The 24,680-nt window shown below is 30.3% G+C and overlaps 1 protein-coding gene across 15 annotated transcripts in view; it reads right to left on the reverse strand.

Moving 5' to 3' along the window:
* Positions 1 to 921: 921 nt before the first annotated feature.
* Positions 922 to 24,680, reverse strand: part of LOC149734168 (microtubule-actin cross-linking factor 1-like) — a 101,729-nt gene continuing 77,970 nt past the window's right edge. For 14 of the 15 annotated variants that reach the window (XM_089880776.1, XM_089880775.1, XM_089880780.1 and 11 more), the window contains 44 exons: positions 24,416 to 24,628; positions 23,958 to 24,119; positions 23,352 to 23,522; positions 22,555 to 22,718; positions 21,875 to 22,031; positions 21,073 to 21,420; positions 20,654 to 20,755; positions 20,043 to 20,261; positions 19,489 to 19,689; positions 19,113 to 19,235; positions 18,381 to 18,488; positions 17,989 to 18,204; positions 17,306 to 17,387; positions 16,751 to 16,884; positions 16,402 to 16,521; positions 15,858 to 15,969; positions 15,184 to 15,413; positions 14,720 to 14,848; positions 14,119 to 14,322; positions 13,497 to 13,664; positions 12,831 to 12,998; positions 12,332 to 12,526; positions 11,607 to 11,735; positions 11,102 to 11,227; positions 10,495 to 10,656; positions 10,128 to 10,261; positions 9,674 to 9,746; positions 9,212 to 9,337; positions 8,748 to 8,917; positions 8,273 to 8,432; positions 7,784 to 7,885; positions 7,507 to 7,584; positions 6,650 to 6,757; positions 6,192 to 6,356; positions 5,740 to 5,903; positions 5,281 to 5,420; positions 5,010 to 5,134; positions 4,474 to 4,636; positions 4,028 to 4,182; positions 3,305 to 3,379; positions 2,377 to 2,494; positions 2,065 to 2,167; positions 1,848 to 1,948; positions 922 to 1,560 (listed from right to left, as the gene is read on the reverse strand). In XM_089880776.1, coding sequence (XP_089736902.1) covers positions 1,418 to 1,560; positions 1,848 to 1,948; positions 2,065 to 2,167; positions 2,377 to 2,494; positions 3,305 to 3,379; positions 4,028 to 4,182; positions 4,474 to 4,636; positions 5,010 to 5,134; positions 5,281 to 5,420; positions 5,740 to 5,903; positions 6,192 to 6,356; positions 6,650 to 6,757; positions 7,507 to 7,584; positions 7,784 to 7,885; positions 8,273 to 8,432; positions 8,748 to 8,917; positions 9,212 to 9,337; positions 9,674 to 9,746; positions 10,128 to 10,261; positions 10,495 to 10,656; positions 11,102 to 11,227; positions 11,607 to 11,735; positions 12,332 to 12,526; positions 12,831 to 12,998; positions 13,497 to 13,664; positions 14,119 to 14,322; positions 14,720 to 14,848; positions 15,184 to 15,413; positions 15,858 to 15,969; positions 16,402 to 16,521; positions 16,751 to 16,884; positions 17,306 to 17,387; positions 17,989 to 18,204; positions 18,381 to 18,488; positions 19,113 to 19,235; positions 19,489 to 19,689; positions 20,043 to 20,261; positions 20,654 to 20,755; positions 21,073 to 21,420; positions 21,875 to 22,031; positions 22,555 to 22,718; positions 23,352 to 23,522; positions 23,958 to 24,119; positions 24,416 to 24,628 — 6,546 coding nt within the window. In that variant the 3' untranslated portion in view covers positions 922 to 1,417. Of the gene's footprint in view, positions 1,561 to 1,847; positions 1,949 to 2,064; positions 2,168 to 2,376; positions 2,495 to 3,304; positions 3,380 to 4,027; positions 4,183 to 4,473; positions 4,637 to 5,009; positions 5,135 to 5,280; positions 5,421 to 5,739; positions 5,904 to 6,191; positions 6,357 to 6,649; positions 6,758 to 7,506; positions 7,585 to 7,783; positions 7,886 to 8,272; positions 8,433 to 8,747; positions 8,918 to 9,211; positions 9,338 to 9,673; positions 9,747 to 10,127; positions 10,262 to 10,494; positions 10,657 to 11,101; positions 11,228 to 11,606; positions 11,736 to 12,331; positions 12,527 to 12,830; positions 12,999 to 13,496; positions 13,665 to 14,118; positions 14,323 to 14,398; positions 14,453 to 14,719; positions 14,849 to 15,183; positions 15,414 to 15,857; positions 15,970 to 16,401; positions 16,522 to 16,750; positions 16,885 to 17,305; positions 17,388 to 17,988; positions 18,205 to 18,380; positions 18,489 to 19,112; positions 19,236 to 19,488; positions 19,690 to 20,042; positions 20,262 to 20,653; positions 20,756 to 21,072; positions 21,421 to 21,874; positions 22,032 to 22,554; positions 22,719 to 23,351; positions 23,523 to 23,957; positions 24,120 to 24,415; positions 24,629 to 24,680 lie in introns of those variants that run through there. The other variant, XM_089880786.1, reaches the window with a different exon arrangement.

A 24,680-nucleotide genomic window follows, 5' to 3' on the forward strand; every position in this document is an offset into this window, starting at 1 on the left:
CAAGTAAAAACCAAAACCAAATTAAAAACAAAAGCGGATTCAAATAAATATATACAACAGCATAATTTAAATAAGTTCAGCTAAATTCAATTCAAATATCGAGAGTGCACGTACATAGAGTTTAACACTTTAACAGTAATGTTAAATTGATTAAACTGGGACAGTGACAAATTCTTTGTGACAATACAGATTAGGACATACGTTAGTAGGAAAGTTTGGATTTTTTGTTCGGGGGTTAGTAGTAAAAATTCTTTACCATTGCCGGAAATTTTGGTAAGCAAATTTTAAGAAAAACGTATTTTAGATACTCCTTAATACACCTTAATTCAATACCTAAATACAGTACGTTATATCCTAGAATATAAAGAATATATACATAAATAAACCTACGATTAAAGACAGTTGCAAACCGGCGCCCTTAAAAGCGAAATCTAACTACAAAATTGAACAAAATTCGAAGAACAGCTGAAGACGCCTCGCTAAAATTCCAGCAAAAAACCTGGGTGACAAAAAGAAACAGAAAAAATGCCCATAGAAATCTTAGAAATCGAATAGAATGTTTCTGTTACCGTTGACAGATTCACATTGATTAAAATTATTTAAAACAACATTTCAACACATCATGTTATTTGGTTTGCTATTCTGTCTGTTTACTGTTTATAAGCTGAAGAAAAATCTAATTTACAACTTAAATGTACGTCACGGACGTGAATTACATAAGTGTGTGACACACAAAACTCGTCTCTCTCCAAATATAATCACATAGGCCTACTCTGTTTTTATACCTTAAGGCTTAAACTATGTTTTGTTGTTCTCTGTAAAACCTTTCAGCTGTAATGTTTGTCACAACTAAGAGTATGGTTACTCCTGTTTACTAAACAAATATTCATCAATTTCGTTTTTCTGTCATTACAAAGCATATTTTCTAAGCAAATTAAAATTTATTCGTAATTGTTTGTTTTTTTTGGTACTGCACACAGTATCTTTATTTAATTTGGGTATTGGCGTTACAACACTACTTGGGTGCTAAGATAAAAGAATACACGACAATAAGAAACTCAGGCTTACTCATATAAAGAGTACCAATACGCGCGTGCCCAAAACGAAAAAAATGCGGCTAAAAGGAAAAAATCTAAGAACGAAAACATTGTCAAATGCTCGTAAAAGGAATATAAATCACAGATGGGTACGTGAACTGTTTCAAAAAAAGGCAAAATTGATGAAGGAATTGCTCAAGCACTGCTAGAGCTTTGAGTAATCAGTTAAAATTGCTCGTATAATTAATAAAGGTAAGATAAGGTAAAATAAAAGTAGATTCAAATTGAAATGGGTTCTCAGAACTATAGTTTCAGATACAATGTCAAAACAAAAATTTAAAAGCACGGATAATGAAATACAAGGAAATTCGGACAAGTTCTTAGCGCTTAGGCGTGGTTTTTTCACGAGAAGGCAACTTTGACGGCCGTTTTCGAGCTGGGGTGGTGGATTTGGGAATTGAGCTGCGAGGTATTGATGATGTTAATGTCTTTGGTTCATGGACAGGAGAAGGCGTGCCATTTCCTGCAAAGATAAAATAATGAATGATAACTTTTACTTTTTTTATTTATTATAATATAATCTTCACTTTTGTTTTCGAAGAGATAAATAAAATACTATATCTCATCCTTGCATATATTTTGGTGTTTTGATTTATATTCTTGCGCCAGCTTACGAGTTACCACATATGCAACTTTGCGGGTGATTATTTTTTTGATGATATGTTTTCTGTTTGGCCAAAAATTTGGATAAAAAAACATAATCGACCACTGGTTTTTTTTTTTTTAGACAAATTTTAGAATCATACAAACCTGCTTTGCAACTTCTAGTTGAACCAACACTGACGAGAGATTCACGAGATTTAGACATCTGTCGTTTTGGTGATGATAGTTTGTCAGGTGTAGATGTTCGGCTAAAAATTAAAATTATTCTTAATGAAATTTTTTTTAAATAAAAAAAAAACTTTTTTAAATGTATTGTTTTTATTTGGTAGCTACTGCATAGGTGAATGATAAAATATATCCTTACCTAGCTGTTGAAGTTCGTTTAGTTTTAAATGGAGTCATAGCCTGACTCGCTCCAGCTGGTAAAATAAATTTCTCGCGCAGTTCATAATTTGTTCTGCCCTTGGCTGAAAAGAAAAGATTATGAAGTAAAAATTAGTTAAAACCTAATTTTTTTTTTCACTTTTTACCAGAGAAAAGTTTTTAAAAATTTAAAAATAAACACAGTAAATACTTTTATCGCATAACAACAAAATAAGAGTAAATGTTTTTTAAATTTTTCCTAAAAAATTTTTTGTTTTTTTTTATTAAAATTTCTAGTTTAGGAAAAAATTACCTCTGCAAGGATCATTTTTGAGTAGAAACTCATCGAGAGCCATCCACCCTCCTCCTACTCTAACCATCACTGTGCTACGGAGGATACGGACCAATCGTAACTGCTGGTTGTCGCCAAACTGAAAAAAAATAACCGTTAGTTCTGTTGTGAGGCATGTTATAGTTCGTAAACTAGTATTTTTCCGTAAAAAAGTGTTTCCTAGTAGAAAAAAATTAGTAAAATAGTCTTTTTTTTCGGCTTATTTTTTATACAAATTTTAATTCTATACCAATGTATTAGAAATTATGGTTTAGTTATAACTATGAAATGTTAGGGGGCCTGGAATGGAACTTCACCCTAACTTTTAAAACAGAAGTGACGCTGTGACCCACTGTTTTGTACCTCAGTTTTAAAACAAAAATAAAACTGTGGTTCTGAAACCAGTTTTTCAAAGTACAGCGCAATAGGCTAATTCCCGTTTTGACAATTTTTGTTTCGGAAAAAAATAAGAATTAACAAACAAATTTTTTTTAAAAAATAACAAAATGGCTAATAATATAAAACATTTTCTGAAGACTGAAGAAAAGAGATTTTAAAAGTATATATCACATCAAATGATTGCTTGAATGGAATTAACAGTTTAAAAACAGTTTTAAACTACAGTTTTTCCATTTTAATACACATTACTTTCGAAAAAGTAAAAATCCTAAAAAGTTTAAATTTTTTTTTTTTAAATTTAAAACGCAAAAAAAGCAGGTAACTCGAAAAATTAAAATTTGCTGATAACAACAAAAACACTCAATTGCTCTTGGCTGGAATTGAAATTAGGCTTTTCAATATACCTTGATCATAATGCAGTAAGAATGTCTACCTAAGAAGACTCGTGCCTACACACATGGAGAATAGTTGCCAAAATTATCTCAAAATTGGATAAAAACGTAAAACTTACTCTGTATTTATTCTCTGCAATTTGCTGGACTTGGAAACGCTTACAGCATGTACATTTTGCAACTTGCCGCACAACCTGTATTGTAATATAAGGTTATTATTATGCTAGTACAAAAAATATAGTTGAATGAATGAATGTAACTTACTTTATCCTCGCGTGGCCGGAAAACTACAGTCGTTATAACATGGGTGTTCTGTTTCATACACCTTATGCCAGCATGTTACCTTGTAGGGGATTATTTTTTTTTTGATTTTTTAATCAGTTACAGCAAACTTTAATTATGCATAGGCATTAGTGTACATTACTTTTTATAATGTATGTTCTTTTTGGAGGGGACCTGTTAAAGTTATTGTTTACAACTGAATGAAAGATGGGCAGTCATTATAACACATTTTATTTAATGTGAATCTCTTCTGTACCTTGTTAATTACATTTTCACAAGTTTGTCCGTTAATATATATAGTAGGGTGGGGCAAGATGGGACATTTTTGGCACATAATATCCAAATATCCCAATCTGGTTTTAACCAATTAACAACGGTCTATGGGAGTCGTGAGAATACGTTTTTTTTTTTCTTTGAATGTTCTTTGTTTACTACCAAATGGGACGAGAAAATGGAATGAAAAATGGGCCCCATCTTCTCCCACCCTACTATATATATATATGTGTGTAATATGTAACTTATATATAGCTAATACATACTGGAATATATACAACACTAACCTCATCCTCAATTTTATCTGCATCCGTTTCCGGCCTGTATGTTTCCTTGGTAGGATATAAAGCAGCCACAAACTCATAATAATCAATGTAACCATCATTATCACGATCAAATATATCGGCAACTTTTGACATTTCCATCTCGTCCGTTGGGAATTCTAAAAAAAAAGAAATTAATATATGAAAAAAAATCACTTACAAAGTTACCTATCGTAAGCAGACACAAGGTATATAAAACAGAACTCTCATGTTATAACGTTTACAATTTTAGCACATAATATCAAAATATCCTGAACGTGTTTTAAAAAATTAAAATTGATCTATGGGAGTCCTGAGGATACAGTTTTATAATTCTTTGAATGTTTTTTGTTTACTATCAAATTGGACGGGAAAATAGAATGGAAAGGTGTCCCTTCTTTCCCCACCCTACTATATAAGTAAATACTCACTTGATTTAAGAATCCCGTCAATAAATTGTTGTCTTGTAACTTTTCCATCTCCATCTTTATCCATGTTGCGGAAGAAATCCATCACCCTCGACTTTTTATGTTTCATCCACTTCATATATCGCTTCCTCCAAGCATCAAATAAAAAGTCACTCAGTTCCAATGTCTAAAAACAAATTTTAAAACATTCTTTTTTAATTTAAATTTTTTTTTTTTTTAACTTTTTTAACAAAATTGTTTTTGATTTTTGTTTACAAATTTTTATAATTTAAATTATTTTTAAGTTAAATTTTTAAAAGTACTGATTTGTAATTGTAAATTTTTTTAAATAAAAATCCGGGCAAAAGTTTTGGGTAGAGTTTATGCTTTACTAATTTATAGAAATTTAAAAATTATAAAATTATTTTTAAACAATACAATCAATAAAGATTTTAATTTTTTTTCCGCAAAATGCAATTACATGGTACAAAAAACGGTTGGAAACACTGGAAATGAGTTTAAAAATAGTTAGGAAACACTGTTTTGAAGCTTATTCTTACCCTACGAGCTGTCTCCTCTGCTTCTTGCAGTTTTCGTTGTCTTTCCAGCGCAATAAACCACACACGCTGCCACTGTGTATGCAGATTATCGCAAGCTATCTCCATAGCACTGTCCGCTGTTTCGCCTGGTGGAAAAATTCAAGTCAATATATATATGAAGTGGAGCAGCCAGGGGGGTTTAGGGTGTCGCGACCCCCCTTTTAAACCCCCAAAAAATTTAATAAAATAATTTTTTTTTTTTAAATTGTTTTAATAAACCCCCCCCCCTTACCTGGTGGAGACCTGGGTGACTTCTCTCCCTTCTTAGCCGGTCTAACTTGTTTACGCTTACTATACAAACTAACAATGTTGTCGTACTCTGGTTGTTTGGAAACCATCTCGTCTTGAAATTGTTGGTGTTCTTCTATTAAGCTGGTGGAAAAAAATTTTTGTTTTTTTTATAATAATAAAATAATTCTTTTTAAATAAAAAAATTACAATTTAGTAATTTTTTATTATATAATGACAATATTTGATAATTTTAAATTAAAAAATAAAAAAGGAATAACTTTTTGCCTTGATATCAAAAGATCACCGCTATAACATAGTTCAAACTAAATGATTAACTACAATAATCAAAACAAAAATTCTAAAAAAAAATAAAACAATAAAATGTTTTTTTAATATAAAACAAAGCTTAAATTTTTATTTTAAATTAAACAAAAAAAACATTTAAAAAATTTTTTTTTACTGGTTAATTTTTTCGATGTCAATTGGTTGCTTCTCTCGATCCTGAAGAGTCTTCTCTGCATCATCCAACCATCTTCCGAGGTTCTCCATTCGGAGCATGTCCTCTTCCAAGCGAGAAATTGCCTCATCTAAGCTCCTTCCATGATCATCACACTTCTGGAGGACCTGGAGGAAAAAAGTTTAAAACTTTTTTTAAAACTTTTTTTATCTTTTTTTGGGTAAAAGTTTTCATTTATTGTTTCACTATTTAAAATAATATATCATTTTCTTTTTCTGGTTTAAAAATTATTTTAATTTCTTTTATCTTAATTTTTTTTTTTTGTGAGAGAAAAAATCTTTTTTTATTTGGATACCAAAACTGGTGATTTATTTCAGGAAAAAGACTTAAATTTTGTTTAATTTCTTTTAAAAGAAAAAAATTTTTTTTTTCTTTTTTGAATAAAATCTCCTTACCTCTCCCCATTTCAACCGGAGGACTTTAATGAGCTGGCGAAGAGGAGTCACCGCATCCGGATGAGCTTGCTGGAGGATGGACTCAGCTAGAGAGATGATGGAGGAAAGTTCTTCTTCTTTCATCTTTAACTCAGAAGTCATTGAGAGATGGGACACTCGTAACTCCTTTCAAGAAAAAAACTTGTTTTTTTTTGGTTGAAACATTTTGTTATGATAAAAAATGAAACAAACTAAAACCATTATTATAAAGTCTTTGATTCCTAACATTGTCGGCTAAAATTTGCGCTTTAAAGTGGTGTCTTTAATTGTCAGGACACACAGACATTAACTTGAAAGGATTAACTTGAAATAAATTAGAAAACTCTGTGCAAATTTGCGCAAAGTAGTGAAAATGAAAAAGATTAAATTACATTTTGCGGCTAAATGTCCAACTAAAACATTAGTTTGGTTAGACTTACTTGTAATTTAAATTCATCATTCGGAAGTTTGTTTGTAAGACACAAGTTACTTTCAACTTGTGATAAATATTCCAGGAATTTATGAGCAGATGTTTGGAGCAATTGGGCCTGTAGAAAAAAAAAGAATAAATCAAAACAAACTTCGTATTTGAATCCTCTTATGCTGTGATACTGTGTTCCAGACCTTACAGTAAGATACACCAAAATACATTAGGTTGTGAGCTTTTTAAACAAAATCCTATGTTTTTTAAGAAACAGACTCAGAGTATTGGTTAACACAGTGGTTCCCAAACTTTTTTTTCACCCGGCGCCACTTGAGCTATTCAAAATGTTTGCGGCGCACTTAGCCAAAGGTCTTAGAAATAAAAACGCATTTTTACAGTTTTATCGTGTATTTTAAGATTAGGCTCGTTTAAGCATATGAAACTTAAGCATATGAAAAGTGTTGTACCACAGTCTGGACATGATTATTGCAAACCGAAAGAAATAATTGGCATTGTTACGTAATATACAAATCTACTGTACAGATAGAAATGCGAAAACAAACTTTTTAAATTTTATTATTAAACAAACACGTTGGATTTTTATATAAAACAACAATTTATATTGCAATAAAATATTAATACAAATCAATTATCTCGACCATGCTAAATTGGAAATGTTTCTGCAAATTTTCACGGCGCACTTGACGAGTTGCGTCGGCGCACTAGTGCGCCGCGGCGCCCACTTTGGGAACCGCGGGGTTAACAGTTTTACAGAAACAGAGTATTGGTTAACAGTTTTTAAAGACAAATAAGCCAGTATTCCATATCCCATTAAAAGTTCCACCCTCATAAAATACAGGTTTATCTGCTTACCTGCTTATGAGCATCTTCCAATCTTCCTTGTTTGTATTTAACAAGCTCAGCAACTTCATTCCAACGCTGGATTAATTCCTGATAAAAAAAAAATATTTTTTAATTTTGTTAAACAAAATAAAAACTGACAAATATATGATAAAGAGCGAAATTAAACAAATTTAAAAATTTTTTTAGACTGTTTTTTTTTTCGGAATTTCCTATTTTTGGGAACAGTTATAAATAAAAAGTAGTGTAAATTTCCCCTCTTGATTACTGCAAGTAAACATTCACGTACCTGCATTTGGTCGTTAACCCACGAATCAGCTCTTTCGTGAACAAACGATTCTTGCAAAGCTTTCACGTTTGCATGGCGTGCTGTTAGTTCGTTTCGTAAAACCTATTAAATATAATTAAGTTATTTCCTTTTAAGGTTATTTAGTACTAATTCCGAAACTGTTATTTCTAAACTCTTTTTGAATGCAAGTTTAACACCTAATTTTGTTATACATTATACCGCAGTCTCTTTAGAATAAAACATCTATGTGACAAGACTTTTGTCTGTTAGTCGAACCCCAAAAGAGCAAATCTAGACTAGAGTTTAGACCCATAAAAAAAAACTATTCTATATAATATATAAGAATTTCCAAAAGTCAAAATAATTAAGTAAAAAATAGCAAAAACTAAAACGTTTTTTAAAAACAATATGTGAAAAATAGTGAAAAAAAAACAAAAAAAAACGAACCTACATTACATTTAAAAAAGGAAAAAACACCAAAAAACTTACATTATGTTTTTCCATAAGTGCTTCCACAGTATGTATATCTCCATGTACAGATACATTTTTACTTAATTGTGGTTCAATATGTGACAACCATTGTATGAGGGATTCAATTGCATCGAGGAAACGACCGGAAAATAATAACGACTCTTCTAGTCTATGTTTCCTATGTTGAAGTGATAGAATGTTAAAATTATCGGAAGTAAAAATTTGTTATGTTTTTAAAGAAAATTGAGACAGTATTCTAAAATATAACGTAAAAAAATTCATTTATTAAAAAAAAATTATGTTTTAAACCCCCCAAAAAAACTTTTTTAATGAAAATTAAGACCATATTCTAAAACATATTCTAAATAAGTTTCTGTTATTAAAAGAATGACATTTTTAAAACTAAAGAAATTTATATTTTTTAAATTCCCCCCAAAAAAAAAATATATATATATAACATTTTTCAAAAAAATCATGTTTTTATATTTCTTACCTGTCAACTGATTTCTTGTTGAGAGCTGTCCATTCCTCTTTTAATTTCCTGGTTTTGTCATCTAGGTCTGTTTTATCAGGAACCAGAACTGCTTTTTCATGAAGAGCAATACCAGATCTCATTACAGCTTCATATACTGGTTGCTTGGATGCTAACGCTTGGTGGAATTCCTGGTAAAAAAAACACATTTGTAAAAATAAGAAAACAAGTTCCACTGATTGGAAATTTGTTTTACACAATATGTTCTATAAATGATTTCGACAAGAAAAAGATAGAAGTTAAAAAAATAAAATAACTGATTTAAACTTAACAATAAATACTAGTTTTTTTACTGACTTTTTTTTTAATTTTGAACCTACCACTAAAAGTTAAAAAAATCTGGAAAAAATGTTACATTTTTTAAATATTATTTTATTGGCTTTAACTTATACTTAACCAAAACTCTACAAGACCACATAAAAAACCTTATGTTCATCCATTTCAGCTTTAATAGATCCAGGTTCTTCAATATGTCTCTTAGTTTGCTGGTATTCCAATTTCTCTTCTGCCGAATGAATCCAATCACTCAGTTTCTCTAAGCCATCGTGGAACTAAAAAATATTTTTACACAAAATTTTAACCGGGTGTTGAATTAAAAATCGCTTAAGTTCACATAAATACACTAAAACAAATTACTAACATATGTGATTTAACACAAATGTTTTCTGACCTTTTATGAATAAATTTTATTATTCTTACACGGCAGGCAACTTTAGAATTCTATGTAAACGGTAGACCTAAATAAATACGAAACTAAACTAGATTAAATCTTAAAATGTAAAGAATATTTTCTTATTAAACTTTTTTTTTAAATCATCATATTGTGGTTTTCCACACACACACACATATTAATGGTAGCGGCATCGAGCTTTGAACCCGAAACCCACCTGAATAGACTTCTTGTATAGCTCGTTGACAGCTGAAGATCGAGCAGAAGTTGCCGACATCAGTTTATCCCACCTGTCAATCAAAAATATATGAAATTTAGTTTTAATACAAAAATAGCAATATTAATATTTTGGTTTATAAAATATCATTTTTAAAAAATAACAACAAAATTTGTAAAATAAATAAAGAACTAAAAAAAAAATCAAACTTTTTTTAAAAACAAGTAAAAACTAAATATTTAAAAGGTTATGAACTAAAGTAACAATCTATAAAATTTTACTTCCAAAAAATAACTACAAAAATTAGTGTAACAAATAAACAAAAATAAAATATTGGAAAAATTTTAAAACATTTTTTATATTAAAAGTTTGTGAACAGAAATAACAATAAAAATCAGCATTTTAAAAATATAAATAACCAAAATTACAAAAAAAATGTTGTAAATTTCCTCACTTTGCATGTACAGAAAGCAGGAGGTTTTTGATGAGAATTCCGTCTTGTTTTTGTGAGAAATATTTAAGATGAGATCCAAGCTTATCGAGCTCGAGGAATTCTTCTCTCTTCCCTTGAACCTCTTCTTCAAACTCCTGGAAAATAATTTTACAAAAAATAAAAAATTAAAACAAGTTTAAAAGTTTTTTTTTTTAAATTAAAAACTTGAAAAAATTGGACACATCAAAAATTAAAAAAATGTAAAAAACTTTAAAAAAATGTCCGAAAAACATAGAAAAAAAGAGTAAAAGAATATTATGAGCAATAAAACTGTAATTTGGCTTTTAAAAATCAATTTTTAAAGTGAGTTAAGAAAATAAATTATCACCTTGTGCTGTGAGAGTTGTTGGATCGCTTCTGCTTTCAAAACACTCAGCGGGACTTCGTTACGGTTGGCTAAACACTGTTCTGCTTGACCGAGCCAACCCATAAAGTTCTGTAGATTCTCATGGAATGTATTTGCTTCGTTTCGCATTTCTTCTAATTTTGTCTGTTGTGATTTTTGACATTTTTAGAAACTGACTCTTTTAAAAACTAATTGCTGTATTTTAGCTTGGTGGTAAAGGTAAGTTTATTGTAACTGTAAGATACCGGGTTTAAAGCTGAGTTTAGATAACTTAATGGTAACACCAGGTTAGAGCAGTTACAAGGCCCAAAACCTTAAAAAAATTATATTATTAACACTTCCAATGTAAAACTATTTTTAAAATTAATTGTATAGTAGGATGGGGAAAGACAAGACATCTTAGGCACATAATATCCAAATATCCTGATTGTGTTTAAACAATTAACAACGGTCTATGGGAGTTTTAAGGATACAGTTTTATAATTCTTTGAATGTTCTTTGTTGACGACCAAATGGGCAAGAAAATAGAACGAAAAAGTGTCCCATACCCCCCACCCTACTATATTTCGGAAAAAAAACATAAACTTACTTTTCTGATTTCCGCGTCCTTCTGCAGGGCGTCGAGCTTGCGTTTCAAACCTCTATCGTTAACATGGTACGCCTCAACCAAGTTATCTAATGTTGCTTGCTTTAACTCTAATTCTTTCATGAATGCCTGTGCAGCAATGTAATTCAGGAATCTTGGTAATATTATACAGATTTTAATTTCTATTTTTCATAATTTAAAAGATTGATTGAGGTTTGTGACATAAAAACCAGTTTCTAAACACTTTACATACAGTTATTAAACCATTTACAAAAACACTCTGTAAAACTGCTTTATTTTAATAATCTTTTTTTTAAATATTGTATATTGTTATTATCGTATTCTGTACAGTTCTGAATTGCTTATGTTACAAAATTTGAAATTTTTTTGCCGTTTTTGACAATTTTTTTTGTTAACACTTCAAGCCCCATAAAACTGTTCTAAAAAAAAAAATGCTTATAAAAAAATAAAAAGATTTTCGGTAAATTTGAGAAGTTAATCTTCTTACCAGATGTTCATCCAACATCGCTTGGGAAGTCTCAGGGAGTCCTCCAAAGAAGAGGGAGCTGCTCATCTCCGCTTCTTTCTCATCAACCCAGTATTCAATGTTACTAAGCTCTTCTTCACATTGGTAAGACTGTAGGGGTGGGTGTAAAGTTATTAGTAGACTGCAGGGGTGGGTGTAAAGTTATTAGTGGACTGTAGGGGTGGGTGTAAAGGGTTAGACTGTAAAGTTATTAGTGGATTGTGGGGGTGGGTGTAAAACTATTAGTGGACTGTAGGGGTGGGTGTAAAGGTATTAGACTGTAGGGGTGGGTGTAAAGATATTTTTAGACTGTAGGGGTGTGTACAAAGGTACTAAAAACAAAGATATATATATATATATATATATATATATATATATAAATGAAACTTAAGTGAAAGGAATTTTTAAACAAAACAAAGCCTTTAAACAAATCTTGTTAGCATGTTTTATCTAGCGTTGTTTTGCTGCTATTTTACACTGATATTAATTTTCACTGTAAAATATTATTCAAACTTTTTAAAAATTATCTTTCAACGGCTCATCTGGTATAAAAACAAGTGTGTTTTGTCTGCCATACGGCAAAACTTTAAGAAGAAGTTCTGCTGTATGGCAGACGAAATGTTGGAATACACTACATTTTTCATACCAGATGAGCCGTTAAAAGATTTTTTACACTATGCCTGATAGCAGAAGTAACATATACTAACTTCATTTAATTTTTCCTTCAGTTTTTGCATCAAAGTATCGGCTTGTTCGTTAAGGCTATCCCATTGCTGACTCATGTTTTCAATTGCTTTGTTTAAATCTGCTGACTCATCAGTTTGCTGGGCACTCAGATTCAGAGCAGTCATAGTTATTCCATCCAAAGTGCTTTTCTGGGACTGTATGGTCTCATACATGATCTAAAGATGAAAAATTAAGGATAAAAAAGTTATGTTTAGAAAAACACAGGATCCAATTTTTTTCGCTTAGAAAAACTTAGGATCTAAAAATGTGTTTTTGTAAAAATTAAGATTTTAATCTAAAAGCTTTTATTTATGTAAGCTGGACTCAATTTTTTTAAAGGTGTTTTCAAGAGTAACAGGTGTTTCATGAGTTTTTTGAAAATTTCTTTTACAATAGACTTAATACAAAAATGAAAATGAATATTATGCAATAAATTTTTAAAAAGGTAATAAAATGTGACAAAAACAGTATAAAATTTACCCTATGCTTAGACATTTCAGTTTCAACAGCTCTTGGGTTAATAGGACATTTGTCAACTACTTGATCGTGTTTATCCAAGTCTTGTGAAACATGCTTCATCCAGTTAACCATCTCTTCTATTGCGTGTTGTAGCTGGCCTAATGCTAACAATGCATTGTCCAAATCACTCTGTAGGTGTAAGTTTTGTAAATAAAAAACTTTATAGACCAATTCTAGTATTTGAATGAATGTAACTTATTTATCCTCGCATGGTAAGGCAATGACAGTCGTTATAATACGGCTATACGGGTGTTCTGTTCCATACACCTTGTGCCAGCTTACGAGTTACCAAGTATGTAACTTTGTGGGTGATTATTTATTTTTTTTATTTTTATGTATAGCTGATAATTTGGACAACCTATTAGTGACCACTGGGTTAGAGCAATTGGCGTTAAATGTCTTGCCCAAGGACACGTACACTTGTAGCCCTCCCTTGTAGCAGCTTTGAACAACTTTATTGTTTCACACACCATTTTATAAAATGCTTAAACTATTACAAAAAAAAACAGTTTAAAAACTTGACCAAGGGTGTAAAAAAACATTGATTTAAACGCACATTTTAGGATTTTGCATAAAATTTCCAAAAAAAACAAAATAAGCATAAAAATACATTAACCCTTTTTTTACCTGTCTCTGTGTTATTTTATCCTCCACATTTTTTGATGCAGTTTGTAGTTGACCAACATCATCTATAGTAGATGGTTCACCATTGCTTTGGTTTGGGGATAACTGGTCGATTTGGTTTGATAAGTTTTGTGCTTCAACTTGCAAAGGGACGCAATCCTGTCTGATAACCTGGAAATATGTTGTTGTATTTTTAAAGTTGCAATTTAGGTAAAAAGGAGTTTGCAAAGATTTATTTTTAGTGTTTTCGAACTGATTTTAGTTTTTTTGGACAATTTGTTTTTGGTGTTTCAGAATGTTGTATGTTTCATTATTGCAAGTGATGCCAGGTCATTTTTATAATTTTTTTCACGACTTAAACAGTGTTGCAAAAGCAAATTTAATAGTGTTGCCAATAAAATTTAACAGTGTTACCAGATCAAATTTTACAATGTTGCCAAACTAAAACAGGTTGCATAACCAATTTAACAGTGTTGCGACACCAATATTAACAGTGTTGCCAAACTAAAATTAACAGTGTTGCCAGACTGAAGTTAATAGTGTTGCCAAATAAAATTTAACATTGTTTCCAAATAAAAATTAACAGTGTTGCCAGATAAAAATTAACAGTGTTGCCAGACCCTACCTTTAGATTTTCAATTTGTTTCTTAATTTCATCGAGATCAGTTGCAACGATAGGAAGAGACTCCAATTTCTTCGATTGCTCCTCCAAACTCTTTCTGGTCCTCTTCACAGCATCCTGGAACTTGATTGCAGCATCCAGCTGCTCCTGGAGGTTGGATCGATTCTTCTCGAAGAGCGACTTCAGTTTTGCATACATTGAGTCAACCTGGTGTAAAAACATTTTTTAGTACAATTTTTTAATGAAAATCAACAAACTACAACAAAAATGTTTAGAAAAAACCTGTATAATTGAAAATTTATAGGAGCGACCTCAGTTTTGCGTACATTGAGTCAACCTGAAGTGAATTTTTTTTTTATAAAATTCACGGTAGTTTATGTTTGCTATAAAAGCTTAAAATTTAAAATAAGAAACTTAAAATTTAAAATAATATGGAGGGAAAATTAAAAAATATTTTTTTAATCTTACTAATTAATTTTTTTTAAAACTTACAAGTCCTAAAACAATTGAGAATATATTAAAAATCCTTTTTTTAATAATAAAAGTTTACTTCATTTTAAAAATTGCTTAAAATTAAATAGAAACAGGTTTACAAGCAAATTACCTCTTCCATCCTTCTTCTAATATAAGAAACCTCATGACCCATTGGTGTAGCAAATGCAATGCATTGTTTGGATATTTGTTCAACAATGGATACCTCCTCACCAGTGTGTGTTACTTCCTCACCAAGTTTCTAGTGGATATGGTACATTTTAACTAATTTTTACTTAAATTTTATCAAATTTTACATTATTTTTTTAATTAAAAAGGAGATTTGGAAAAGAATTTTTTAACTTTTATTTTGGTGGTAAAAATTTTAATACTTTTTTTTAATTTTTCAGATTTTTTTGGTTACATACTGTTTATTAAGATAGTTAATTTTAATCATGGTTATTTTATACTTATATAGTTTGGCAAAGCTGACATTTATGAACTTAAAATTAAAAAACAAAAAAAACTTATAAAACTTGATGATTTTCCACCAAATAACAATAAACCACCCAAAAAAATCAAATTTAAATTTTTTACCTCGAAAAATTTACATTCGTCAGTTAAGCTCTGAAGATCAGTGATCGGGAAGAGGACAGTCGCATCCACACTTTCTAGGAGTGAGGACATCTTCGTCATGAGGAGATCAGAGTTTTCTCGGAACTCTAGTAGGCATTGGAACGCCCCATTTAACTGGTGGAGTTGGTTTTCATTGAAGTTTGAAAGCTCGGAGCATAAATCTCGGAGCTGTTTCATTTTGACGTCAACCACTGCGAGAAAAAGAGGAATTTATAAAAATAACCAAAAAATTGGAAATAAAATTGCACAGAACTGTAACTAATTGTCATTAAAATTAAATATTACAAAAATGAAAAGAAAATTTTATACAAGCGAGATGCAAAGTCCTACAGCAAAATATCAAAAATAATGTTTAATCTTTCGTTAAAAATAACAAAAAACACTAATGTTTCGTTTTATTTTGAAAAAAAACTACTGCCAAGAAAAAAAACAGTTCATAAAATTCTGTTATAAAATGATATCAACCTCTTTTAAACTTGTCAAAATTTTTTTTAAAATAGGTCTGTCATATAAAAAAAGGTTAAATTTGCTGTCCTAAAAAATTAGCAAAAACAACGTTTGTCTTACAATAATATATTTTTTGCTACCAAAACAGCCAAAACAATCATTTTTTTAGTATGAAAAATAATCTGAACCTTCTTTAAGTTTGTCACATCCGAGAGAAGAAAGATTATCCTTAAGTTCTTCTCCTTGATCTGTCATAACATCGCATGTGGAGGAGTGTTTGCCTGCTTCCACCTCGTATTTCTAAAGATGAAGATCACCAAAAAGTTATAAAAAATAAAATAAACAAACAAAGAAATAAAAACTTTTTTATATATTTATTTAAAAATTCAAAAAAAGGTTTTGTGTCCAATTAAATAGACATACCCAAAAAAAAATCAAAATTTGTATATAGGTAGAGATGCTCAAATGTGATATAACGGTACCACAATCAATGATCATCAAGAAAGTTATCCAAAATATAATAAATAAACAAAGAAATAAAAAATTCCTATAAAAATTAATTTATTAAATTAATTTATTTACAGAATTAATACAAAAAATAGAAAGTTCTCCAAAATAAAAAAACAAACAAAAAAAAATTCTCATTAAAAATATTTTTGAATAAACTTATCTAAAAAAACAATACCTCGCAAAATTGGTAAATATATTAATAACTGTTAATACAATCCCGACCTTAATTCTGGCAATTCTTTCCTTCACAAACTCAGCTTCCATAGGAATGGGTTCCAAGTTAAGAAGTTGGTCTTTTAGCAAACTAACTTGTTCAAGCAGTTTCTCACAGTTGTTGAAAAACTAAAAAAAATCACAAAACTGTGTTTGTTTTTTTTTAATTTGTAAAAGAGAAAAATTTTTTAGATTTTTTTCTACAGAAATAAAAATTCTACACAATAGTTTTAAAAAAAATGTTAACAATATAAAAAAAATTATTTCAATTTAAAAAAATTAAACATGAAATAAAAACAGTTCATCAAAAACATATGCATTACCAAAAAAAGTATCAAAAACCTATAAAAAAACTTACGTTATTTAGTTGTTGACTTGTATCATTCAACTTATTGGTTTTCCCACTAACTTTCGCACATAGTTCGTTATATCTTGATGTTAATTGCTCGGTTGTGTTTGATATACTTGACAACAACTCTTCCTCATCTGTGTCTGTATAATATATGAATTTAAATTTAAAACAAAATACAAAACGTATACATAAGCTGAAAGCAAAAAGGGTAATGGGCCAATTCCTGCCCATATCTCAGGCATTTTGGTGTACAAAGTGTGTGTATTTTTTTAGACAACCCATTGGTGACCATTGGGTTGGAGCAATTATCTTTAAGTGCCCTTACTACTTTGTTTGAAAATGTTAAGAGCCATAGCACATTTGTAATTATACTATTTAATTTTATTTTGGCACAAAAACTTTTGAAAAAGACTAAAATATAACAGTTTTTACACAACAAATTTCATTTTTTTTAAATTATTAAAGATTTTAGTATACACAGAGCATACAGTAAATACAGTTAAAGAAATCATGTTTAAACGATAGGCTGGTTAAATACACATAGAGTGGGTACACACTCACCAATAAGGTTATGCAGTTCAACATCAATCTTTGTGAGTCTTGTAATAAGAGGTTTATGCTCTGTGAGGTCTTGTTCAAGTACCTGGAAAAAAATTATTATAGTTAATCAAATATAAACCATTCTAACTGGTGTACAGGTTACAGAAAAATAGCTATCCAAAAACTTCTCTTCTAGTTTATTCGTTTACACTCGCAAACTACAAAATTTCATGGAATTTACTACGATTTAGCAAGCATTTAAGTTACAACGTTACTATTTCACATTTTTTACCGGTTCAAAATATACCGTTTTTATTTTACATATTTTTTAGTATTTAAAAACAGTAATAAGCTTTGACGCGCATTTTCTAAAGTCGTGATAATACGCAAAAACCACACCAATAAAAGAAATGAGCAAAACTATCGAATACAGTAAGCTGTTTACTGGGATGAGTGCACTTGTTTTGCTGCAATTAAATCATCAAAGTTTGGGTTGGTTTTGAATCACAATCTTTGCGAACCTTCTGAAACTGCTGTACGAACCCCAGATTGGAATCGCTGTCTTAGAGTAAAATAACCACCAATTTTTTTTCTGGATGGGTGAGGTCCTTGTCAAGGACCTGTGAATTGGGGCAAATTTGGTCCATTACCCCAACACCCAGAAAGAAAACAACTATTCATAAAAATCTCTGAACGCGTCTTACTCTTGATTGATCTTGTAACAACTGGATGTCGTTGTTCTTCCCAGGGGCAATAAATTCCTCCACTTTCGTCTCCATCTCCCGTAACCATGGTGATATGTGGTCACATGACTCGTACCAGCGAATAGCAAGTGAGACGAGACCCCCGAGTGCATCCATGCATGAATTTTTTGACTCCAACACACGATCTAGCTCGCTTAGGTAAGCCGTAAGCAATTGCTGGAAAAAAAATTAAAAGGAAAAATGAGAAAAACAATTAAAATTAAGTTAAAAAAATTGAAAACAAAAATATGGTGAAAAATTATAGGTATTGATTAAGAGATATTTTTTTAAAATAAAAAACACAGCTATTTTTAACGTATTTTTTATCTTTTATAACAACATTGTATTGCTACCTTAACAATAAGTGCGTCACGCTCCACTAGCTCGGACATTAGGCTTTCCGCTTCATCGACCAGAGATTCAGATTGAACTTTGACCTTCGTTACTAATGTGTTGATTTCCTGGAAACAAAATATTTTTAAATTAAGTTAGCATAAGGTACATCAAGAAGACACACAAGTTGACAATAGAATTTTTTTTATTGTTCTACAGTGGGCATAAGGTGTTTGATAAATTATGTGTGTCTGGTGTATAAGACACCCGTGTTATAACTTGACAGTTAGCATGAGGTGTATAAATACACTATGTGTGTCTGGTGTATAAGACACCCTTGTTATAACTTGACAGTTAGCATGAGGTGTACAAATACGCCATGTGTGTCTGGTGTATAAGAAGACACCCATGTAATAACTTGACAGTTAGCATGAGGTGTATAAATACACTATGTATGTCTGGTGTACAAGAAGATACCCATGTTATAACTTGACAGCGAGCATGAGGTGTTTAAATACACCATGTGTGTCTGGTGTATAGAAGACACCCATGTTATAACGTGACAGTTAGCATGAGGTGTATAAATACACTATGTGTGTCTGGTGTATAAGAAGACACCCATGTTATAACGTGACAGTGAGCATGAGGTGTATAAATACACAATTTATATTCTAACTCGACAGCGAGCATGAGGTGCAGCAGCAAAAACTACTCACACTCGACAGCGCGCACAAGGTACACACAAAACAAACCTCTTTCTGTGCTTGCTTTCCACTTAAGTAACCTCGTTCCATGGATTCAAGTTTCTTGAATGAATTAACTTGTTGATCAAGCTCCAATAAAGTTGCATTGTAAATTTCAACGTGGTTGGAAAACTGAAGAGAAAATTATAGAAATAAAATAAAACAAGGATTTTAAAACTGTTTTTGTTAGTATTTATTAGTTGTCTAAAAAAAACTGTCCGAATAAAGAAAAAAAATTCAATTTTTTAATTACAACTGCCAAAAAAAATGCTTAAAAAAAAGGAAAAAAGTTTGTTTATTTTTTTTACAATCGTCTGACAATTTTTTAAAAATAATATATATATGTATATTAGAAAAATTGCAACAATAGAGCAGAGTTACTTACAGAGTTGAGTTTTTCTTCAATAGCCTTCACTTGTTTTTCAAATAACGCCACACAATCCTTAACAGTGTTGTATTGTATATTATCCTGGTTAAAATGCTCTTGTAGTAACTTATCACCCCACCAATGGGAAATATTCGATAATTCTGTTGAGTCACGCTTTATGATTTCAACGTCATTTTCATGCTCTGCTGGTTTTATAGTCTGCAATTTAAAATAAAAACGTTAAAAAATATTGTGTTTTATATGTGTTTTATAGTAAATACTTTTTACAGATTTTTTAGACTTAAAGAGATTCTAAAAAACATTTTCTCTATTTTAACAATATGTTTTAGAACTTTTTAATGTTTTTATACTTTGTTTAACATTATTTTTTATGTTTTAACTGTTTCATACCTAAAAAAATGTGCAAATTTGTTGGCGCTTAAAACAAAATATTTGTTTCAACTTATTTTTAGAACTTTTATCTTCAAAATCATTTTATGTTTAAAAAATTGCATAAAGTTATTAAAACAAGTCAACTTTATTCACTTTTTTAAATTAAACACAAAATTTACCTCAACTGCTTCTTTCATTAAATACAAATCAACTTTTTTGGAAACACGAATTTCTTTAATTTTCAAATTCGAGTCTGACAACCAATCTCCTATTCGTTCATGCGTGTCTTTGACCCTCTGTGATGTCACAAGGGCTGTTTGGAGCGCATCTACTTTGACAGAGCTACGTTGTAAAAGCAGGTTGTATTCCATGTTCAAGCTGTCCAATTTCTTATGTGCCTGTAAAGAAAAGTGGTGTATTAAGTAAATTTAACTTTATTTTCGCATGGTCAAAAAATGACGGTCGTTATAACACGGATGACTTTTAATTTAATTTTTAATGATTTTCGGGAATTTAAGCAAATAAAAACTGGCTACAACAAATTTTCATTAAGAAGTGCAACTATGGATGAATGAATGAATGTAACTTGTTTTTTTTTTTCGCGTGGCTGAAAATGACAGTCGTGATAACACAGGTGTTCTGTTTCATAGTATGGCTGACAATTTAGACAACCCATAAGTGACCACTGGGTTAGAGCAATTGCCGTTAAGTGTCTTGCCCAAAGACACATACACCCACAATGGTAGCAGCGATGAGCCTTGAACCCATAACTCTACAACACCAGACGTACCAACTCATTATCATCTCCAGGGCATTTACTGAGCAACACTCGTCCCTCTTTAACTGAATCTTCCACAGTTTGATGTTTGCTTGTCAGTTCTTCTTTTACAAGCTGAAAAAAATAATATTCCATTTTTTATTTCCTTTTGTTAATTTTTGTGATAACACAATAGAAAAAATAGAAAATAAAACTTTAGACGCTAGCTTTGTACTGGTTGATAGCTGTATTCATAAATGACCATAAGTTCTTTAAACTATTTAATAATTTTGTAAAAATTCACCTTTAAACAGAAAAAAAAATTTATGAACTAAAATCACTAAATTTATTAGGTGTTTAAAACACCAATTAATTGTTTTAAAATTGAAAATATTTATTTTTATAAATTAAAATATTTTTAAATATATACATTTAAAAAAAACTTGTCCTACCTGACAAGCTTGTAACACGGAGGTAATATAATCAGGTCGCGCATCAATGAGCGAGAGGTTTCCAGCTTTATTTTCCCACTTCTTCAACTTGAGGTCTGTCTCAGCCAGAAAAGCGAGAAGATTTAAAAGATTTTCATCAAAGGCTCTGCAGAGTTGTCTCTGCTCTTCCAGGATTCGGAGACGACCCTCATTCATCCTCCGGACTTCATCGTAGTCGTATTGCATCTTCTCGATGAAGTTTTTAAGGGAGGATGAAAGAGGAGGATGCGGGATCATGGATTCACGAAGAGGAGTAGATCGAATTTGAAGAAGATGAGGTTCATGTTGGAGGATGTCCGTCATCAAGGCCTAAAGCAGAAAAAAAATTATTATATATATATTTTAGAATTAAAGTATTAAAAAGGTATATTTTTTTCCAGTATATTTTTCAGTAATAAAGTTATCTAAAACTTGGTAAAAAAAATGATTTATGGAATACTCTAAAGAAAGTAAAAAAAAACATTTTTATTTTATGGCTGACTACTATATTACTGGATGAACTACTACTTAAAAATCTTGAAAAACAACAACCATATTCGTTAATTTTTAGAAATAACATTGTTTCTAAATTAAATAACTTTAGTAAAACCTAATATGGGCTAACTTATTTATGGTTTATGACCACACACTGTAACATATTCATTGCTAAATAGATAAATATAAAAAATAATTAATTTTTCAAAAACAAAAAAAAATTAAGAAATTGATTTTTTTATTTTGAAAAAAGATTCGGAAAGTTGAAAATTTTTTTTTTTATTTTTACCTTTTGTTGCCGGATTTGATTCTCGATGTGCTCGAGATGTGATCCCGTGACATCCACATCAACTGTTTTCTTTACTCCCTCCATCCATGTGAGGAAAGATGAGGATTGAAGATGGAAGTCCTCCGCTTCAGATGTTACTCTCCTTAATTCAACATCCCTGGAGTGGAAAGAGTTAGGAAGATTTAAAAAAAATAAATTTCTAAAAAAAAATTTTAATTTAAAATTTTCTTTTTAACAATTATCAGCCTGGGATTTCCAAATAAAAAATCAATATATAGTGGGGTGGGGAAAGATGGGACACCTTTTACTTCTGTTTTCTCGCCTCGTTTAGTAGTAAACAAAGAACATTCAGGAAATTATAAAACTATATGCCCATGACTCCTATTGACTGTCAGTAATTGTTTAAAACACGATCAGGATATTTAGATATTATGTGCTAAAGGTGTCCCATCTTCCCCCACCGTACTATATATATATATGAAACATCACAAGATATTTAAAAGATCTATAAAATATAAAAATTCAATGCAAGTATATATGTAGATTATCAGTTTTTCTTTATTTTCATTTAGGTAGTTTAAAATGGTCGAAAAAGAAAATGCAATTTTATGCACTTCAATCGGAAAATTTTTAGAAATTTAAGCCAAAAAATTTTTAAACATTTTTTTAATTAAATTTACCTTTTCTTGTGATTCTCGCATAAATCCAGCCACCTCCTGCGCATGTCGGTCATCTTTTTCACCTTTTCGTCGTAACTTTTGTCCATGATGTCATGTGACTTGGTACCTTCCCTCAGAAAGTATGACATCATCTCATGCTGGCTGTTGATCATTTTCTCAAATACCTGTTTATGTAGAAGCGATTTTTTAGCATAATAGTAGGGTGGGGAAAATGAGACACCTTCTCTCTCCATTTTCTCGTCCCATTTTGAAGTAAACAAAAAGCATTTAAAGAATTATAAAACTGTATCCCCAGGATTCTCAGACACATTTAGATTTTATGTGCTAAAGGTGGTCTTGCCCCACCCTTCTGCATATGTGATGCTATAACACAGCTTATAGGTGGGAGGTTTTAGCTGCTATCATTGTGGGTATATGTGTCCTTGGGCAAGCAATTGCTCCAACTCAGTGGTCTACACCTCGTTTAAACTTACGAGTTACAATGTTTACATTTTGTTGGTGATTGTGCTTTGTTTCAATTTAAATTACATCGCAAAAGAAAAAAAGATTTGGAAAAGTTTTTAAACTGATATTTTGATAAATCATTTTAGGAAGAATAAATATCTTTTAAAAAATAAAAACAGAACATAATAAAAAAAATAGACCTCATTAAAATCACTCTTAAAAAAATTAAATCAACCCTAAAAATTTTAAATCAATTAAAACAGCGTTTCAATCAAACACAGCTGTTGTACAGCTCATCCCACTTGTAGTATATTAATAGCAAACACTTGTCCTGCACAACTATATATAAATACCTTATGTTCTTCTAATTGGGCAGCCACTACTTTGTATTCCCATGACGCTGGCTTCTGATTGGCTGCCAGGGTTTCCGCCTCGTCCAACCAGGCGAGGAGAGAGTCGTAAACGTCGTTAAAATGTCCGCTATCGATCAGCGAGCGTTGCAACCACACTTCGTACTCCGTCATCTATAAAAACAATATTAATCAGATTTTTTCCCATAATTTTTTTTTCAATTTTTTTTTTTTATAATAAATTTTTTAGAACTATTTTATTTTATAGATTTTAAAAAAAATTATAGATTCTTTTTGAATAATAAATTTCATCAATTTTTTTTATTTTATTGCTTTTATATATTAAACTCATAGATTTTGTATATCAATACAATACTACTAAATTAGGTCGAAACTAGAAACTTTTAAAAAGGTTAATTTTTAAATATCTAAAAAACTAGGTTTAAAAGCGCTGGTAATTATTGAGCAATATAAATCACTTAAAATAGGCTTATTATTACATTAAAACAATTTATAATTTTTTATCCAATAAAATAATTTTATCCAAAGTGATTTAGTTACACCAACACAGAAACAATTTTTTATGGAAACTTAAATGAAAAAAATTACCAAGTCACTAAGTTTGTTCCATTTAGCATCCAGTTGATTGATATCATGTTTGATGTGGAAAGTTTGTACTGAAGGATCGGCACCAAACACCAATACGTGCCCGATATCTCGTGCATGAGCGATTTGCAAGCGAAGGGGATCAACTTTTGATTGACTCCAGGTCTATGTAAAAAAATATTTAAAAAATATTTTTTAGGTAAAAAATTAAAAAAGTCAATGATTAAAAAAACATAAAAAAAATGAAAAAATTAAACAAAACTTTTCTAATTTTAACAAATGCATCTGCGATGTATCTGCGATAAAAAAGACACACGTTTTATAAAAGTGAATAAAGTTAAAAAAAAATACTGAAAACAAATTTCAACGCTTTTATTCAATGTTTAAAAAAAATTTCAAGAGTAAAATATTTTTAATATTTTTTTAAACATTTTACTTAAACTATTCAACAACCCTCTTACCTTATATTTTACTTGTAATTCTTGAACTTCCTCAATATTTGCAGCTTCTTTATCAAACTTTTCAACTTCCCCGATCACAGAATCGAGATTTTTCGATGCTTCATCGCGATTTTCACCAAACTGAGCGAGTCTCTTCTGGACATCAATGATGTTGGATTTCCTCCTCTTCAACTGATTCACTAATCTTGAGGATCTTCTGGAGAGATTCGAGATCTGGGAAGAAACAGGATTTAAAAAATGTCGCCAATTTGTATTTACTTTGAAT

The sequence above is a fragment of the Ciona robusta genome, chromosome 7 (genome assembly GCF_009617815.1).
Source record: "Ciona robusta chromosome 7, ASM961781v2".
Classification (NCBI taxonomy): domain Eukaryota; kingdom Metazoa; phylum Chordata; class Ascidiacea; order Phlebobranchia; family Cionidae; genus Ciona; species Ciona robusta.